Below are 20,295 nucleotides of genomic sequence, written 5' to 3'. Positions count from 1 at the left end.
TGTCCTTCCGATATATTTTGTACCCCGGAATGATTGTGTCCCATTGATTGTCCTCACTCCACCAGGTTTCTGTGGTGCCAATTATATCAATATCCTCCTTTAACACGGGGCACTCTAGTTCACCCATCTTATTATTTAGACTTCTGGCATTTGTGTACAAGCACTTTAAAAACTTGTCACTGTTTATTTGTCTGCCCTTTACTAATGTGTCAGATTCTTTTTTATGTGAATGTTTCTCATCTGATCTGGCCCCTACTCTATCCTCTTCCATCTTCTCCTCCTGACTAGAACCTGGAGAATCTCTATCCATAGACTCTCCTCTAAGAGAAGTCTCTGTCCGATCCACGTGCTCCGCTGCAGCGATCGGTTTTCCCCCATCTCCTAGTTTAAAAATTGCTCTACAACCTTTTTAATGTTTAGTGCCAGCAGTCTGGATCCACTTTGGTTTAGGTGGAGCCCATCCTTCCTGTATAGGCTCCCCTATCCCAAAAGTTTCCCCAGTTCCTAATAAATCTAAACCCCTCCTTTCTACACCATCGTCTCATCCACGCATTGAGACTCTGAAGCTCTGCCTGCCTACCTGGCCCTGCGCGTGGAACTGGGAGCATTTCTGAGAATGCCACCATAGAGGTCCTGGATTTCAGTTTCTTTCCTAGCAGCCTAAATTTGGCCTCCAGGACATCTCTCCTACCCTTCCCTATGTCATTGGTACCTACATGTACCACGACCACAGGCTCCACCCCAGCACTACACATAAGTCTATCTAGATGCCTCAAAGAATTGGAATATCACTCAGGTGATATTTATAGCTATAATATATACATACATATACACACAGACACTTATATAGATATGTGGGTGTGTGCATATAGTTGTATATTTCTATGTACCACCTCTAAAAACCCATATTAAAAGAATTTGTAGGTTGCAAAGTCAAGTACTTAAAGGTTAGGAAATGCCAGAGTTACGGTTGCCCCTTGTGCAGGTACCTTACGATACCGTCTTTAATTACATGAACTCATACTATTTTCTCCACAGGTCCCCAGCCTAATTTATTGAATGGATAGTCAATATTGTTTTTATCCTCCATAGTCAGTGTGTGGCCCCCATCTGTTTACTGCACATATTCAAACCCTGCACTGTATGCAAAATTATGATTTTCCTTCTGGGCATTTCCATGGTGCTCTCACCGTAGTATTACAGTGTTTCACAAACACTGACAAATGTATCTTCGCAACATTTATTAGGTGGGGAACACAGAGATTAAGGGCAAAATTGACAGAAAAGTCCACTGATTTAATCAACTTGGGTCATTAGCAGAATTTGGACCTTTAGATCCACCACACAGATCTTTACCGCTTGAGCTGATGTAGTAGCTGGTAACAGTAGTAGGTTGTTATCCACTGTGGACCAGCCGCTAGAGGGGAATCATAGGCATCCCTGGCCAGTGGGTTTCACAGGTATTTGCTGACAGCAGAGGAATGTAGAGACTCAGAACTCCTGGTTTCGATTCCAGGTTTCGAAGGGCACCTGGCATTGGCCACTATCGGAAGACAGGATACTGGGCTAGATGGACCATTGGTCTGACCCAGTGTGGCCACTCTTTTATGTTCTTATGTGTTCTCTAGTATTTAATAGAGCATTTTCCCCCTGTGACCGCAACTTATCTCTGACCCCCTCATCTCCTAATCACATTTCTATTTTGTCTCCTGCACCTCTCTGATCCTATCCATACCTGTCCCCTCCCTCTCTGCCACTCCCCACCCTGTGGCTCTTGCCACCCCATCTCCCCACCATTTCTCACCCCTCATTCAAATCAGGTGCTTACTCCTCCTCCTCCATGCTGGTTGGGTGTGAGCACAGGGAACATTGAGAGTACAGGAGACAGTGGGTCTCTCTGCTTTCAGTTCCTGTGCCTGGCATCACGGCAGTCCCCAGCAGTGCAAAGAGCAACTGCAGGGCAAGTCTAGCTCATCCGCCGAAGCCTTATCTGAGCTGCCAAACTCTAACAAGTCTCTACTGAGCCTGTGCAAACTGTATTTTTAATTAATTAATCTATTTATGTATGTGGAGGCTCATAACTTGACCATATTTGGGAGAATTTCCATGGGATGGCCAATGGGGCATGTCCTGGACACTCTGGCAACTCCCTGATCCAAACCATGATGGAAGTAGAGCTTCTCAACAAAATGGTTGTAGGGTTTTTTTTGTTAATAACCAAAAAGCAATGATTTTTTTCACCTAATTACATTCTTGGAAAAAATTCAGCTTGAGGCATGGAAAATTTCATCCCAAACAGTTAGTTTGGCAAAGTTAAAAGCAACTGAAAACAGGTTCTCATATTGGGAAGTATCAGGCAACCATCACCATCTATAATAAATGTGTTTTGTATGTATGTATATCTATCTCCTTACGTTTCTTGTGTAGTCTACATATGGCCAAGTCAGCTGTAAGCTAAAGGTGTAGCAAGGCCTAATGGCATATTAACTAGGAGGTTTTGAGAACAAAATGTGTTGAAAATATATCAGTCTATAATTGGATTCTCCCCGAGGCAGATCAGACATGCACTCTAGGCATGGCTTCTTGCTCTAGCTATTACAGGTATCATAAAATTAATGGAAAAAGAGTATCCACTGTAGTATCTCTGCTGTCACACAGCACACATTTTTGGCTTTCAAAGAAATGCGCAGCCCAGTAAAAAAACAACAACAGCTTTTTAAGTACCCTAAAATTATTTCCATAGCAGTGAGCTAGGAAAATTAGCTGGGAAACGCAACTCTAAAGAAGAATTTGGTTCCTTCTTTTAAGTTGAAAAACAGTTGGAAGCAACAGGACAAGAAAACAAGTTTTGTTGTTCGATTTTGTTTGTTTGTTTTTTTCCCAGTTTGTAGGACATTGACAGGAAAAACGTTGACTCCAAGAGCCACGTACTTCACTCTCTCAGGGAAGTAGAGCTTATCTAAGCACTCTGGACTAAATTAAGCTTGTCCTTGTGAGAGTGCTCTAGAATGGGGAGAATGTTCCTCCTCCTTTGGTTCAGGAGGGCAGGCATCATCTGACGAGCCCCACAGAAGGCATTGCTGTGTGGGTAAAGGCCCCTCCACCCCATGCTCTAGGAAGGCTGCATTTGGAGGAGCACTGGCTATCTCTTTGCAATGTGTGAAAACCCACTCAGCATTCATATCAGAGTTCAGGAGCTTACCTGCATCCGGGCACCAATCATGCATGAGGTGCATCTCCTTGTCCTATCCAACATGGTTCAGGCTCTTGGGAGTCATAATCAGGCCCTTTATGGTAAAGTAATAAGTAATACATTGGACCCCTATTCTGTGGTTCTGTAATTGGTTTATGGGTCAGAGTGATCAAATCTCTTGTTAGAGGGTGACAGGATCTACAACCCCTTGTTGGGGTGTGGGGCTCTTCTGAGGACATGCTACATGGATAGGAATTAGAACCCTGCATAAAGCAGCTTGAATACATTCTGTAGACTCTTGGTGGCTGGTGAAGTCGTTAACTCCCACCTGTTTATAGAAGAGGTGGGCCTGACCCTGCAGTGAGAGGAAACTAAGGTGAGAAACCAGGTGGTGCCACAGGAAACCTTAGGAGCAGCTAGGCTGATATTCATGGTCAGTTGTCAATTATTATTTCACCAAGAAAGCCACCCGCCAGAAAAAGGATAAGTTCAATGTTGCCTTATAACTTGTGTGTGCAGTTTTTACTCAGAGCAGAGGGGAATGCTTCCTGCTCACATCTCTGTTCTCCTCTTTCTTCATGAGGGAGATGGAACACAGTGGCCCTGTCTGTGCTGAACTTGTCAAGTTACATGGTTTAGGTTAAAACAATTTTGAGCCTGGCTTGTCTGCCCCGTGTGGCTGGGTCCAGAAACCATTTTAGCTAGAATTTGGGAGTTAGGTGCCCAACTCCCAATGAACCTCAATGTTGTTAGAGTGCCTAAATCCCATAGACATATTTAAAATCTCACCCTTAGTCCTCAATTTGCCTACATGCCCACCCAGCACAGACATATTTTTACTCGCCAGTGGTATCTACACAACCGTCCTCCTCATTGGGTATGTCGTCATCTTACTAAATGGCCTTAACATTGGGATCAGTGTTGAACATTAATATAACATTGACATTAGTTTTCAATTTAGGCTGTGTACATAAATCAGAGTTGAGTTTAATATATCTGGCGACAATAATTAAATTCATTTAAAAAAAAAGAGGAGAGAGGCTACGAATGAGCAACATGACAGATGATTTCTTTATATGAAACACCCTACGTGGACATCAGAATACTAAATGAAAAATAGAATGCTTAATTAAAGTCGCTTGGCATTCTCCCTGGGATGAGGCTGATGCAGTACAACATCATTGCTGCCAGGTACCTGAGCAAATAGCCATTTACTGAAGGGAGGGCTTTCTTCACCCACCATCACCGAACCATAGATTTGGTCTGGCTAGGTCAATCCCTCTTCTGGTGGACTAAGAGCCCCAGGTGAGACTTCTTGTCACTGTAAATGGTCTGTTGTTTTGGTCTAAATAGTGAATTAGTGTCCAATGGACTATGACACATCCACAGTCCTGTCATTCCTCAAATTCTGACATAAGCAATGACATTATTGAGATCAAATGTTTTGTCCTCTTCTTTCCCTGCTTTTTCTTTAAGTTGGAAAGATATGTTTTTTCTTAGTGGGAGAGAGAGCGGTTATATCTTGTGGTTAGTTTGGGATTCTGATGATCTGCCTCCAAAATGCCAACTCTGCTATAGACTCCCTGTGTCGCCGTCCGTAATTATTGCATCTCTCTGTCCGTCAGTTGCCCATCTGTAAAATGGGGAGGGTGGGTAAAATTTTCAAAACCACCTCAGTGACTCAGGATCCTAAGTCTCACTGAACGTCAATGGGATCTAGTGGCCAGATCTTCAAAAGTTATTTAGATACCTACTGGGATTTTCCAGAGGCATTTTGAAAATCCCCCTGGTGGGAGTTAGGTGTCTAACCTGGTTAGGTGCTTCTGAAAATCCCTATCTGCATTTAGGTGCATTTAGGTACCTAAATACCTTTGAAAACTGAAAATCTGGCCCTTGGCCCTGTTGTGTTAATTTAGATTAAATATATGGGTCCAAAGAGTTAAAGGTACTGACTTAGCCCAGTCACTGTCCAACATCAAACAGTTTTAAGTAAGGTTCAGGGTTTGGTATACAGAGACCTCAGCCTGCTTATTGTCATGGCAAATGCACCATTAAAAATCCTTTTAACCCTGAATTAAAGATACAAAAAAGAAGGGAAAAATAGTTAAAGCATTTGAAATGTAAAGTACTAAATAAAGCAGTGGTTCTCAATCAGGGGTCCAGAGCCCCCTAGTGGGCCACAAGCAGATTTCAGGGGGGTCCACCAAACATAGCTGGCGTTAGACTCGCTAGAGCCCAGAGCAGAACGCTGAAGCCCAGCCGCGCAGGACTGCAGCATGGGGCACCAAGCCCCAACACCCAGGGCTGAAGCCAAAGCCTGAGCAAATTAGCTTCACGGTGCCCGAGGTGGCGTGGAGCTCCGGGCAATTTCCCTGCTTCCTACCCCTTAATGCCAGCCCTGGCTTTTATATGGAGAAAAACAGCTGTTGTGGCACAGGTGGGCCATGGAGTTTATATAGCGTGTTGTCAGGGGCCTCAGAAAGAAAAAGGTTGAGAACCCCTGAAATAAAGAGACAAAGTGGGAGAGGTAAGATCTTTTATTAGGCCAACTTCTGTTGATGAGAGAGACAAGCTTTTGAGCTACACAGAGCTCTTCTTCAGGTCTAACTCTGTGTATTTCAAAGTCTTGTCTTTCTCACCACAGAAGTTTGTCCAATGAAAGATATTACCTCACCCACTTTGTGTCTCTAATATCCTGGGACCAGCACAGCTACAACACTGTAGGTATTAAATAAGCCTGTCATTTAAACATCCTGTTCCCTTTCCCTTTGCTGGAGACAGTATTTTTGGAAGGGAAAAAAACCTTTGTTTGACTGTCTTTTAGATGGTAATAACTGATGGTAATAGCAAAGAGAGAGGATGCTAGTTGAGATGGGCTGGAGCTGTCATTGCTGTTGTTGTTAAAGTCCAATCCCATTTTCTAGAAAACAAGACAAACGCATATACAGGAAGGGAGAGAAAAGAACAGCAAAGCAAATAAAAATGCAGCTTCTTCCTCTGAAGTTGACTTTCACTTGCAACCTCATGGCTGGAAAACACAGGCCCAGCATGTGGTCTTACCAGCCACTCCGAGAACTGGAAAACTTGTACCAGCATTAGGTTGCTTAGGGCATTGCTCTTAGTTGCCTCTCTGGTCATAGGCTGACATCAGTATAACAGCATATGCAGTCTTGGCCAGCTGACCCAGACTCTTATTAAACAGAAGGCAAAAGGAGAGAGAGAAGGAAGAAAATATGTAAGGTGAGGAAGGAAAAGGACACAGAGGGGTGGGGGAAGCCAAAATCTCATTATCTCGAGTGGTGCTGAAGAATGTAGTCAGCACCAGTGGAGGGAGTGGTTTCATCTGTTTGGCCCAATTTGGTGAAGACATCCCTCAGGATTAGTGTGTAGGAGGTCCAGGCTCCCAGGAGATGTTGAGGGTGTTGGTGTTGGTCCTGCTTTGAGCAGGGGATTGGACTAGATGACCTCCTGACAGGGCCGGCTCCAGGCACCAGGCACCCAAGCTGGTGCTTGGGGCGGCACCTGGAGGGGGGCGGCGCGGCGCTCGGGCCGCCGGGGAGAGCGGGGCCACAGCCGGGCTCGCCGCCCTCCCCCCGGCGCTCTGGCCGCCCTCCCCCCGGCTGCCGGGGGGAGAGCCGAGCCCCAGGCGGGGCTCGCCGCCCTCTCGCCGCCCTGCCCCCGGCGCTCTGGCGGGGGAGAGCCGAGCCCCCGCCGGGACTCGCCGCCCTCCTCCCAGGGCTCCGGCCGCCCTGCCCCCGGCGCTCTGGCGGCGGGGGGGAAGAGCCGAGCCCCCGCCGGGACTCGCCGCCCTCCTCCCAGGGCTCCGGCCGCCCTGCCCCCGCTGGGGCTCGCCGCCCTGTCCCCGGCGCTCTGGCCGCGGGGGGGGGGGGGAGAGCCGAGCCCCCGCCGGGACTCGCCGCCCTCCTCCCAGGGCTCCGGCCGCCCTGCCCCCGCTGGGGCTCGCCGCCCTGCCCCCGGCGCTCTGGCCCGGGGGGGAAGAGCCGAGCCCCCGCCGGGACTCGCCGCCTTCCTCCCAGGGCTCCGGCCGCCCTCCCCTCCTGCCCCCGGCCGCCGGGGGGAGAGCGGAGCCCCCGCCGGGGCTCGCCACCCTCGCTCCTGTGCTCCGGCCGCCCTCCCCCCGGCGGGAAAGCGGAGCCCCCGCCGGGGCTCGCCGCCCCCCCCCCCGGGCTCCGCCCCCCCCCCCCCCCCGCGGGGGGGGGCCGGGGGGCGGCCGGAGGCTTTTTTGCCTGGGGCGGCAAAAAAGCCAGAGCCGGCCCTGCCTCCTGAGGTCTCTTCCAACCCTAATCTTCTATGATTCTATGAGGGTAGCAGCCATGATGATAAAACTTGCTGCAACAGTTGCTGGCAGACAGTTCCTTTTTCAGCTAATTTTCCCCAAAGTCTTTTCCTGCTAAGAACCCCAAAAGGGAGTGATGGGCAGAATAGCCCACCCTCTTATTATTTTGACCACCAAGCAGCCTAATTCCCAACACACCAATTTTGTTTCATTGACTTTTGGTCTTGTTTACCAAGCATAATCCTCAGACAGTCCTTGAGCTGTATCAGTAAAACCCTTTTTGTTTAAAATAATTCAGTTTTTCTGTCTCCTGATATCTTGTCTCAAACAATTTTCTATAACAGGTTATTGTGACAATTTCACTCGTTTTTTACAGCGGAGGTTACAGGTCAGATAAATATGTAAGCCCAAATATTACTACAGCCCTGATGTGCCCAAATTGCTTTTGAAAATGGGACTCAGGCTCCCAAGTCAATAAGGTGGTTTTGAAAATCATACTACCTCCTTCTTGTTGTTGTTTGTCTGTCTTGTCTATTTAGATTATAAACCGTTCCAGTTAGGGTCTACAGTACCTGACACATTGGGGTCCTGATCTCAGCTGGGTCCTATAGATGCTAATGTAATACAAATAGCACTAATTTTACCAATGAAGAAATTTGTGTGAAGTCAGGATTCATGCAAAATTAATATCCCTTGTAGATGAATGGTCTAGAGCTGTAGTGAAGGTGTTGCTGCTCTCTGCTACATTACAAGCCTTAATTTAATACAGAGCAGTCCTTAAGAGTTTATAAAAAATACCACTTTTTTCCAGGACCTCTGTCCAAAACTCGTGAGGAAACATGAACTTCCTAATAATACCAGGATGTGACAAATGGCAGTGCTTACTTTTATTATTGTACAGAAACGTCTTCCCTTTAGACTCAAATAGAGTTACAAATGGTATGTGGCTAGAGACTAATAGGAGAGATGCTTCAAAGCTTTTTTGTCCATGCCCTCCTTGTCCATGGTGGGCCAAAAAAGAAAAAAAAATGGCTATGTTCTAATCTGTTCTCAATATAAAGAAAAATGTTCCCACTTCAAAGGTGCTAGAGAAACACCTGTTACGTTACCCAAAGCCAGGGGCGTGTGGGGGGAGATTTCCCCCTGGTGCAACTCCAGGAGAAAATATACGGGGTAATAAAGAAAAAGAAAGGCAAAGTAATTTTGTTTCTCGAAAATGGATAATGCACCTGTCAACATGTATTTAGTCTGGCGGCCTTCAGTGACATTTTCTAGCGACAGCAGAAGAGAGGCTAAAATTGCATCTAGGAGACCCCATATAGAGTCGGGAAACAGAGCTCTGTATTAATTTTAACATGGAGCAAATTGCTTAAGCCAAACTCCCCCCATATCATTTGTTGCATTAGGATCTCCCTCACACCCCTCCTCCAAAATGCCCCACTGACTAGTTCGGTGTTGGGTTGGTGTTGTTTTTTTCTTCACATACATTTCAAAAGAAAAAGGAGAAAAATCTGAGGCCATCTGCTATCTTCTTTATGGGAAAAAAATAAAACCTACAATTAGTGTCTTGTTCATCTTTTCTTTTTGGAAAAAAGAGAACTATTATGCAAATACTCCACAATTTGGTTTCAAATACTCTTTGTACTGTGATGAACAATTTTCTTTAATACAAACCCAACCTCCTTGCCAGGACTTTTTTTTTAATATGGGGGGGAAAAAAACTTTTATGAGACTTCTCTTTATTGTTGTGTTCTTCTGATGCTAAGGTTTTGTCATCCTCTCTTTGTGTGGTATTATTATTGCTGTTATTCTTTAAGTTGTCAGTTATACATTGGACAGCTTTTTGGGGGGAGAAAACCAAAAGAGCTTCACAAAACCCCATTTCCATCTCGCTTTTCAGTGTTCCTTTGCCTCAGTGAAATGATTGCCATGGAAAGGCAGAGCTCAGTAAATCAGAGAGGCTTTTCCCATTGCCTCTTCTGAAAGCTGCCTGCCTGGTGGTGGCAGCTTTGCTGTAAGTGAAGATTTGTAGTTGAATTATAGCTGCAGACTTTGGTGTCTGATCCTGCAGGACTTGCAGTCACTGGGAGATTCCGGAGTAAGGACTGAGTGTATAGAGCCAAGTCTTGCAGCCCTTACTAGCAGCATTATTACAGTAACATTTAAAGGCCTCAGCTCAGACCGGGGCCCTCGTTGTGCTATGCAGACAGGTAGCAAGAGACCGGTCCTGTCCCAAAGACAGGTCTAGAGAAGACAAAGGGTGGGAGACAGGAAGGGTTATTATCCCCATTTTATAGCTGGGGATCTAAGTCATGGAGAAATTAAGCGATTGGCCCCAAGGTCATACAGGAAGGCTGTGGAAGAGCTAGGAATTGAACCCAGGAGTAAGATTTTTCAAGAGTCTAAGTGCCTTAGGAACACAAGTCCCAATGAATTTTGATGAGATTTGTGAGCCTAATTCACTTAGGCCCATTTAAAAATCTTCTCTGTTCCAGTCCAAGGCCTGAAATAAAAAATGAATTTGAATTAGGGAAAATTCCCATTACTATCAGTTAGCTACATTGTAGGCTGGATCCTGCAGTGTGCTGAGCAGTCTGGCCATCATCCTACAAGGCCCTTCACCAGAGGCTTAGCTTTCACTGTGTGCTTTTAGCACTTTGCTGGGTCTGGAATGGTCAACATCGTGTAGGATCGAGCCCCAGGACTCGTGTAGTGCTAGGACTAAGAGCTGCAAAGTCTGGTTCTTACACTATAATGCAGAGGTCATCAAACTGTGGGATGTGCTCCCTACAGGGCCGGCTCCAGGCACCAGCTTACCAAGCAGGTGCTTGGGGCGGCCACTTCGGAGAGGGGCGGCACGTCCTGCTGTTCGGCGGCAATTCGGCGGACGGTCCCTCACTCCTGCTTGGAGCGAAGGACCTCCTGCCGAATTGCCGCCGCAGATCACGATCGTGGCTTTTTTTTTTTTTTTTTTGGCTGCTTGGGGCGGCCAAAACCCTGGGAGGGTATGGAGGCAGGTTTGGGGGGCACAGTGGGCCTTGGCAAGCCCACATGGGGGGCAGGGAGGGAGCACCACCCAGCCCCGCCACAAACCCAGCTGTGCTCCGGCTCGGCCATGGCCCTGCGCCTGACCCTGTCCCCAGCCTCGGCATGGCTCTGCACCCAGCCAGGGGTCCAGCTGCTGGCCCCCACTCTGGCCCGGCTGTGGACCCGGCCCCAGCCTCAGCCCCTGGCCGTGGCTCTGTTCTCAGCCCCACCCCCAGCCTCGGCCCCCTTACCCCTGTCCATGCTCTTCTCTCCTCGACCCCCGAGCCATGGCCCCACTCCAGGCTTTGGCTCCGGGGGCTGTGGGTGATGCAGACAGGGGGAAGGGGGCGTGACCCTCAAAAGTTTGGGGACCATTGCTATAACAGTTGCTTAATGCCAAGCATGTTTTGGGAAAGATGCAAGGAAATAGGTATTAATAGCTACGTCTCTTAAGGAGAAAGAGATTTCATGCTATGAATATGATCAGCTACACCACTGTTACCTCCTCAGGGGGCTGTCTCAGCAAGAGGTGGTGTAGGGCAGGGCAGATTTTCCCGAACAGCTGTCAGTGGAGCAATGTGGCTTTACAGCAGCTGATGACCAGGCCCATTGTTTAGCCTTGTCTAATATAAATTTCATCAATTTGGACCTTGCTGAAGAGTAGCTTGTGCTATCTCATCACAACGGGAAGATAGTGTGAACCTTTATTGTACTTCAGGGGACACCAACTCCCTTTTGATAGTGTGTGGGGAGCCGTAAAGCTGCAGTGAATGGAACCTTTGAATGCAATGATGGATTTGGGATGTTTTTGTTGTTACAGGAAGCACTTATCATGGCAAGCATGGATCATCCACACCTGGTGCGATTACTGGGCGTCTGCTTGAGCCCTACCATTCAGCTCGTCACTCAGCTTATGCCCCATGGCTGCTTGTTGGACTATGTTCACGAACACAAGGATAACATTGGCTCGCAGCTCCTGCTGAACTGGTGTGTCCAGATAGCCAAGGTAAGGTCCTACCGTTTTTTGGATGTTTCCAGGATTAAACAAATGAACACGGTCGTTTCTGAAAGTCAGCAGTACCCATTCCTATGAAGAAAACAAGAGAGGAAAATCTATTCTTCTAAGGCAGTTTGGTGATCTTTCTAATTACCTCCGTGCAATAATACAATACATACTGGTGAGGTAACAATCTGACTCAGCCCCATATACAAAGCGTTTTTTACTGTGGGGTTTTGGAAGATTTGAAGAGGAAAGGCCTCCTCTTCCCTTGATCCGAGTCCTGGCACAGAATGATTATGCAACCTCTTCTGCTGCTGCTTCAGTAAGTAAGAATGACGCCTTCAGAGTTCAGATGTGTTCTTGATTGCTCAAAGAGCGTCAATTGAGAGGTACTAACAGTAGACCTTAAATCCAGCCTTAATATACTCCTTACACAGTAGTGTGTTGTTCATGAACTTGTTGCAACAAATAAGTTGGTATTTAATGGCATGCTTAGGAACCACTTTTTTAGGTATCAGGTCACGATGAATGAAAAGATTTGGAAGTGTTAAGGGACTACAATTTGCATCCATTGTACACTACCAGGGTGGTATCTCTCTTGCGCATATGGCAACCAGAGGGGTATGAAAGGACTTTACTGTGTGTGTGTGACTGACTCTGAATCAGGCGCTAACTACTTGTACAATTATTTAAAAGTAACTTTTTCACAAGAGAACAGAAAATGTTAGTAACTCCCACGTGAGTGCATGTTACAGATTATCCTTGGTGCCCAATCTGCGAGGGTAGGAATCTGCTATAGCAGCTGTTAACAAGTCCTGGTTCTTAGCTCAAGTCGAAGCAGCTTTAGCACTAGGGGGCCTACATTCAATCCCCAATGTGTCACACCAGGGGGAAGTCATCACAAAAATAGTGTTGTGGAGTTTTTTTGCTTTTTGTTTTAACAAGTGACTATTATGCTTATGAAAGTGAAGCACCAATGAAGTTGTCCAATGCAAAATCCAGCCCTGCATTTGTGTGCCAGAAGGGAAAGATATCTGAGGGTTCAAACAGGCCCTTCTTTGCCCTTCTGCCTGTATCCCTAAGAGGGGCAGAACACAAAGGCAGTCCTCTTGCCCTCTTCAAGGATTGCTCATTTTTCCAGGACTAGAGATTCCATCATTTTTCATTGGCATTTTCAGGTACCTTGACAATGGATGAAATTACCTTAATGCTGGATGTGGGAGGATAATCCAAAGAGATACCATGTAATTAATATTTAATACATGTTTTCATGTTGCATCAAAGCTGTAGATGGGGGCAGGGGGGAAGACAAATAGGCAAAAATATGTAGAGGTATATTTAGATATGGCAGCATCCATGATGCTAATGCAGCAGAAGATGTACAGCAGGCTGGGGCCGGTAACTGGGTAGGTACCCATATCTGGGTATGTGAAGGGGCATACCCAGAAGTGGTTTCAGCATGAGGATGGGAGAGCATATGTTTTTCTCTTGTCATCCTCTTCCTCAGCTCTTCCTCTTTTTCATCTGCTCTCCACTCTCTTGATTATCGATGGTGGTTATTATTTATGACAAAACCCTTACTTAGTACCATACGCATAAAGATAACCTGCCTTTGTTTTCAAATGCTACACTACTACCTGGTTGTGCAGTGTATATTAAGAACATAAGAGCGGCCATTCTGGGTCCGACCAAAGGTCCATCCAGCCTAGTATCCTGTCTACTGACGGTGGCCAATGCCAGGTGCCCCAGAGGGAGTGAACCTAACAGGTAATGATCAAGTGATCTCTCTCTTGCCATCCATCTCCACCCTCTGACAAACAGAGGCTAAGGACACCCTTCCTTACCCATCCTGGCTAATAGCCATTAATGGACTTATTGCGACCAAATCTATTACTCTGTAATAGCTATGTAGGGATAGACTGATTCCATGCTGGAGCTGAAGCAGAACGGCAGTGATCAGTAGCAGAGGGTGCTGCCAGACACTCAGCACTTCTGAAAGGAATTCATTCAAAATTGAGGCCCCTTATTGATGGGATTCTGTGTGGATTCAGGCACTTCGTTTGAAAATTGTAGCCTTAAGCTTTTCTTGGTGTGTGTGTATGGTGAGAGAAGGAGGCATTACAAGTACTTAAAACCGAGTGATTAGGCTTTCCAGCACTCCAAGGAATGGTAGACCAAATGCGTAATATTAACAGATGAACCATGAGGAAGAGGGAGGGAAATTCCCCGGAACGAAAGGTGGCCTATTAATGAGGAGAAGAAGCAAAGTTTAATTAATCCATCTTTCTCCACATTGCACTGGCATATGGTTAATTTTAATTTGGCCTTGTGTTACAGCATCAGGGTCATCTGCTTGGCTCCTCACAAGGGAAACTGTTATGAACAGCTGTTTTTCTTGAAGCTGCATATTGCGTGCTAGACATAGTTGCCCTTTTAGTTCTTTGTAGTCACAGCTTAATTGGATTTTCCTCCTCTTAGTTGCTTAGTGTGCATCTCCCTTTATTTTGCCTGCCTTGCTTTCCGTGCGGGGATCACTATTGGTTTGCAAGAGGACTGAGAGCAGGAGACTCATACCTATTTCATGGGATGTTCCCCATTCTGCTGGTGCTAGCTTACCAGTGCATTTCTATGGTATGTAGTGATGAGATGGCTCGTTTAGTTGGGAAGGTTTCCACAAATGTTGAATGCTACTGCACAATGCTGGTGTGGCAAAAAAAAAAAACGTGATGGGTAAACTGCTGAGCGTTTAAATGCTTTCTTGAGCTGAAAGATTCTGATTGTGCCTGGCTTTTGAGTAGAAGGTTCACGGGGGGAAAGGGTCACCATCAGCACATGTGCACAAAGGTCAAGTGCAAGCAAGCCCTGAGTGTGTAATCAACAGAAGAGAAGAAATAGTGTGTGGGATGGTTCTGACCCCTATCACATGCTAATGTTGCATAGCATTATCTCTGCATCACATGGCACTCCCCAATGGAAATTCTCAGACACCTTTCCTTGCAGCTCTCACGTGATCTGGGTGTGTCTCACCAAATCAATTCTCTGCCATTGGTGCGTCTCAATTCTTCCTATTCTCGGCCTGTAGCACAAAATAGTTCAGTCTAATCTAGGTTATTGGGTTAAATACAGTGATAACTGGATGGAGGTTAGTGCCTTGTGACGTGCAGGAGGTCAGAGGTAGATGGTCCCTTCTGGCCTTAGACAAGGCTGTCCATGGTTTAAAGGCAGAGTATGGACAAATGTTTGGGTGTAATGATGATGAAAAGAGTCTTTTGGAGCACAGCAGAGGGACTACCCTTAGTCCAAAAAATGGAATAAATGAGCAGCATTGATCCCAAGCACAGGAGAATAGCAGTGTCACTGTGCCACTCATCTGTCACCTTTAATGATCACTGGAATCAGTTGGCATTCTGACAATAGAGAGATTCAGTTTGCCTTCGAATAGCCAAGTTGCCAGTGGAGTGAATGCTGAAACAGGCTGTTGCATCGAACTACAGTTTCTACTAGATAGCTGAGTGAAATGCTTTACCTTCTGAGAATCTATATCCATGGAGAACTCACAGTTCAGTTTGCATGCTCCTTCCGGGCATGGGAATTTCTCTCAACCTCTCACTTTTTAGGCATGTTGAAAAGCATTATTGTGTCTCTCTGAAGGCTACCAAAAATCCAGTCGGGTGTAACAAGACCCAAAGAATGTTCAGTGACCTCCTCGATCAGTGGTTCTCAAACTTTGAGAACCCCTGTCCTAGATACATGCTCAGATGCCTAAGGTGGCTTCTAAGGTCTGCCTTTCATGACGTGTACCCTTTTTCATCCCGTCTGGTTTTGAAGACAGTTTTCTCTAGCAAGAACAGAGATGAAGGAGGTGGGAGAGCCTTTATTTTTGGGGGTAAGGTTGTTTTTGGGAATGATTTAAAATCAAATTACCATGACTGCAATATGCACTATTCCCACTGTCTGTCTCTGTCTGGCATTATGCAGGCTGTTTTGTACTGAAGGTGTTGCTTCAGAGTTAACTAATGTTGCCTGGGTGCTCACTTCCAGCTCTCTGTATTTTCTTATAAGTAGATGCAAATGCTAGAATGGAACTAGGCCTGGTTGCCAAGGTCAATATGTCTCTGGTGATCTTCTTTGACAGTTGACTATAGGGTGGTTATTAAGTATTTTCCACTTCCAGGTGAATGAGAGCTTAGCTGAATTCCTTTGCTTGCATGGACGGTGTATAATTTATTTTGATTATTAGATCAATGTAGACTAATGGTACTTTCTTTCCAGCAGTTTAACTTCTTATTCCAAAGATGAAAGTGACAGAAGCACAGCAACTTCATGTATTCTAAATAAAATATGGCCATTAGGCGGTAGCCAAAGCTATGTGAATACCAGCCTCCTAGTCTACAGAAACACAAAGTTCCTCCAGTGCTTCGTGGGATACACAGTAGATTAATCATGTTCAGGTGTCTCACTTAGGAACTGAAGCTTTGCCTTTTAGCCCAGCGTTCTAATTGCTAAACATTCTATAGGCTTGAGGGTTCAGCTGTCATTGACTTTACTGAAGAAACTGAAGTGCAACAAAGTAGTAAGTCTGCCACCATTACTCACACAGTAAGAACCACCCAAGGTGAGCCAGAGTGGCCAGTTTAGTAGTCTCTGAGAACCTAAGAATGGCCATACTGGGTCAGACCAAAGGTCCATCTAGCCCAGTATCCAGTCTTCCGACAGTGGCCAATGCCAGGTGCCCCAGAGGGAACGAACAGAACGGGTAATCATCAAGTGATTTGTCCCAGGTCACCCATTCCCAGCTTCTGGCAAACAGAGGCTAGGGACACTCCGAGCATCAGGTTGAAATGCTGACAATCTTGGCTAATAGCCATTGATGGACCTATCCTCCAGATCATTTATGAATATGTTGAAAAGACTGGTCCCAGTGCAGATCCCTGGGGGACACTGCTATTTAGCCAACTTCATTCTGAAAACTGACCATTTATTCCTACCCTTTGTTTTCTGTTTTTAACCAGTTACTGATCACTCTTATCCCACGATTGCTTACTTTACATAAGAGCCTTGGGTGTGGAACCTTGTCAAAGGCTTTCTGAGAGTCCAAGTACGCTATATCCACTGGGTCACCCTTATCCACATTTGCTTAACCCCTCAATGAATTCTAATAGATTGGTGAGGCATGATTTCCATTTACAAAAGCCAGGTTGACTCTTCCCCAACAATCATGTTCATCTAAGTCTGATCATTTTTGTTCTTTAATATAGTTTCAACCAATTTGCCTGGTGCTGAAGTTAGGCTTCCTGGCCTGTAATTGCCAGGATCACCTCTGGAGCCTTTTTAAAAAATTGGTGTCACATTAGCTATCCTCTAATCATCTGGTACAGAAGTTGATTTAGATAATAGGTTACATACCACAGATAGTAATTCTGCAATTTCATATTTGAGTTCCTTCAGAACGCTTGGATGAATACCATCTGGTCCTGGTGACTTATTATTCTTTGGTTTATGAATTTGTTCTAAAACATCCTCTGTTAACACCTCAATCGGGGACAGTCCCTCAGATTGGACACCTAAAAAGAATGGCTCAGGTGTGGGAATCTCCCGCATATCCTCTACAGTGAAGGCCGATGCAAATAATTCATATAACTTCTCTGCAGTGGCCTTATCTTCCTTGAGTGTTCCTTTAGCACCTGGATCATCCAGTAGCCCCACTGATTGTTTGGCAGGTTTCCTACTTCAGATGTACTTAAACATTTTGTTGCTGTTAAACTTTTTGAGTCTTTGGCTATTTGCTCTTCAAATCCCTTTTTGGCCTGCCTGAGAAGTATGATGGAGTAAATGTTCACAGGGCTTGAAATGTTAGGACTGGTCATTCCAGAAATGGACTGAGGGCCCAATTTTTCAAAAGTCTGTAGGGACCTAAAATGCAAATAGGTGCTTAGTGGGATTTTGAAAAGTGCCTAGGCACTTAACTCTCAACTCTTGACTTTGAAAATCCCACTAGGTGAAATATCTGCATCTTTAAGCACCTAAATACCTTTAGAGATCTGGCTCTTAGGCACTTAGTGTCTTTTTTATAAGCGCTCATTTCATACAAGGTTTTTAGTAAAATTACAGAGGCCGCAATTTTTAAAGGTGTTTCAGTGCTTTGCTCCTATTTATTTCAGTGGAAGTGTAGGCACCAAAATACCTTTAAAATCTGGCTGTAAGTCCTTAAGGTTACAGCATGTTGTACCTAACAATGACAAATAAATTATTCAAATTCAGCAAGATGAAAAACAGGTGCCATGTTGCATCAGAACTTGAAACCTTGGACAGTGACTAGCAGCTGACCAAGAGGCCAAATATCCTTCCTAGCAAGTTGGTGGAAGCTCTTTGCTTGCTGTTACTTGAACCTATTAAGGCTTGAGTAGAAGTCATACCTTTTTTTTTTTTTTTTTTTGTAGTAACACATGCAAGTAGCGCAAAATACTATCTAAAGGCTTTTACTCATACAGGGTCTGCAGCCACTAGGTAAGGCCACAAAATAGAGTGTCATTATTTTGGGCCAGATTCTGATATTGTTACTCAAAGTGACTAGTACCTTACTCCCTCAGTGGTTCTGTTGAAGTGAATGTGATATCTTGTGGTTTGAGGTGCTGCTGAGTGTAAGCGGAGCATAAGTTGGGGGAGGGATAGCTCAGTGGTTTGCGCATTGGCCTGCTAAACCCCAGGTTGTGAGCTCAATCCTTGAGGGGGCCATTTAGGGATTTTATTTTGGGGGAGGGATAGCTCAGTGGTTTGAGCATTAGCCTGCTAAACCCAAGGTTGTGAGTTCAATTCTTGAGGGGGCCATTTAGGGATCTGGGGCAAAAATCTGTCTGGGGATTAGTCCTGCTTTGAGTAGGGGGTTGGACGAGATGACCTCCTGAGGTCCCTTCCAACCCTGATATTTTATGGAGGTGAAATCTGGTCCATTATAATTACATTTATTTTATGGCCCTACCGAGGGGCAGTGAAAAACATTAATGTCCTGTCAAGGACTGGGGGTCTTGAGCCCTGGTCCACAGGGCTCTGTGGAGCTAAAAGGATTCAACCTGCCCCTCAGGGATCTGCTAAGTGGTGTCAGAATAGGAGCTGAACTCAGATAGAAGACCCCAGCCTGGGAGCTGATTGGCAGAATGCTGGGGATTCTGATTGGTCCACAGCCCCTATTTAAACCCAGCACAAGAACAGAAAGTTATCCATGCTCTGGACTGTGTGGCTTGTGCTTCCTGCTCCCTCTCCACTAGCCTGACTTCCTGGTAACCTGACCCTGCCTGCCTCCTGACACTCGACTCTTGGTTCGCCCGCTGGCCTGTCTCGGACTTTAACCTCCTGGTATCTGACTTGGTATGACTCCCGCTCTGACCACTAGGTCAGATCGCCCACGTCCCGGTCGTGACATACCCTGACAATTATTAGCATGCTTGGAGAATATTAATATAGGGCTTGCATGTGATAGGAATAAGGATATTTGTAAAAAATTGGATAGCTAACGTGGTAACCATTGATTCTGTCACACTTGCTCTCATTGAGCAGCAGTACCCGCACCACACAGTTGTTCCAGTGAACAGACATGTGGCTGTCCTGGTAAATAGGCTGTTACTTTCCAAAGTGTTCCCTTCACATTCTGATGCAATGCGACACCTGTTTCCCATCCTGTTGAATGCCATTGGTTGGTTTTTCTTCGCTCGGTACAGCACACTGCAACCTGACGAACGCCTCATTTTCGCTAAAAATCTTGTTTCAGATAAGTGCTTATGAATAAAACTGGATCTGTAGCCTTGCATACTGAAGTCCTAATTCACAGAGCAGGTACAGAGAGGAAGTGGCAGTGAATGCTAATGTGTGAAGCCCTACCAAGTGCTTCAACGCTGTTCTGAAATGACCACCTTTAGAGGTAGGGCTCCATTCATTAGTACTTTTAGGCCAACAGGGCCCAGCTGAGACTGGGGCCTCCCTGTGCAAAACCAGTGAGAGACAGTTTCTGCCCTGAAGAGCTTACAACCTAAATGGACAAGGCAGACAAAGGGTGGAAGGAGAAAACAAAAGCACAGAGTGGGGAAGTGACCTGCCCTAAATCACACAGCAAGTGACTAACCAAGTCTAGAATAGCACCCAAGTGTCCTGAGACCCAGTCCAACACCTTCCCTCATTCAATTTCGGGTCCCTCCTGAGGCTGCCAAGCAAGCTTATCACATTTTAGAGTACAGTAATTCCATAAGTGTTACTTTAGAATAATAATAAGCCAAAGCAGAAGCAGTTTGGTATAGCGGCATGCCGTGGAAGGAAAATCAAGTCCTGTGGGGGATTATTTTTACATCTGTTGAATATAAAAGCTTCTCAAATTACATCAACCTGAGGCCTGCACAACCTCAGTTATCCAGCTATATAGAGAAAATGTTTGAAAATACCCTAGAAAATGGAATTGGAAAGAAAAGCCGCTGGGATCAAATTCACTGAAGCTAAAGTGTTAAAGGGAGATACAGATCCACATCCATGCTCCAGGTAAGAGTCCTCCCAAGGCACACAGGCCATGATTTTCTCCAGGAGAATGGGTGATGTTGGTTTGCAGCAGGGGCTATATAGGAGCCCTCAAGCCAAAGGTTGCTGAGGCAATGCCTGAATTCAGTGCATCTTCCTGTTACCTTGGCCGAACCTCTCTCTCAGCTAGCTCTGCTCACTTTATGGGTCCCACTGACCTCCTACAATTGGCAAATGGGCTCTCCTGGCTGCTTTCTGCCACTGTAACTTCCCTCCTTG

The 20,295-nt window shown here is 45.8% G+C and overlaps 1 protein-coding gene across 1 annotated transcript in view; it reads left to right on the top strand.

The window, feature by feature from the left end:
- Positions 1 to 20,295, top strand: part of ERBB4 (erb-b2 receptor tyrosine kinase 4) — a 585,583-nt gene that overhangs the window by 440,921 nt on the left and 124,367 nt on the right. The window contains exon 23 of the mRNA XM_065413000.1: positions 11,338 to 11,523. Within this exon, the coding sequence (XP_065269072.1) occupies positions 11,338 to 11,523 (186 nt within the window). The remainder of the gene's footprint in view (positions 1 to 11,337; positions 11,524 to 20,295) is intronic.

This window comes from Emys orbicularis, chromosome 11 (assembly GCF_028017835.1).
Source record: "Emys orbicularis isolate rEmyOrb1 chromosome 11, rEmyOrb1.hap1, whole genome shotgun sequence".
Lineage (NCBI taxonomy): Eukaryota > Metazoa > Chordata > Testudines > Emydidae > Emys > Emys orbicularis.
The sequence above is the reverse complement of the archived record's forward strand: the minus strand, read 5'-3'. Positions and strand labels throughout refer to the sequence as shown.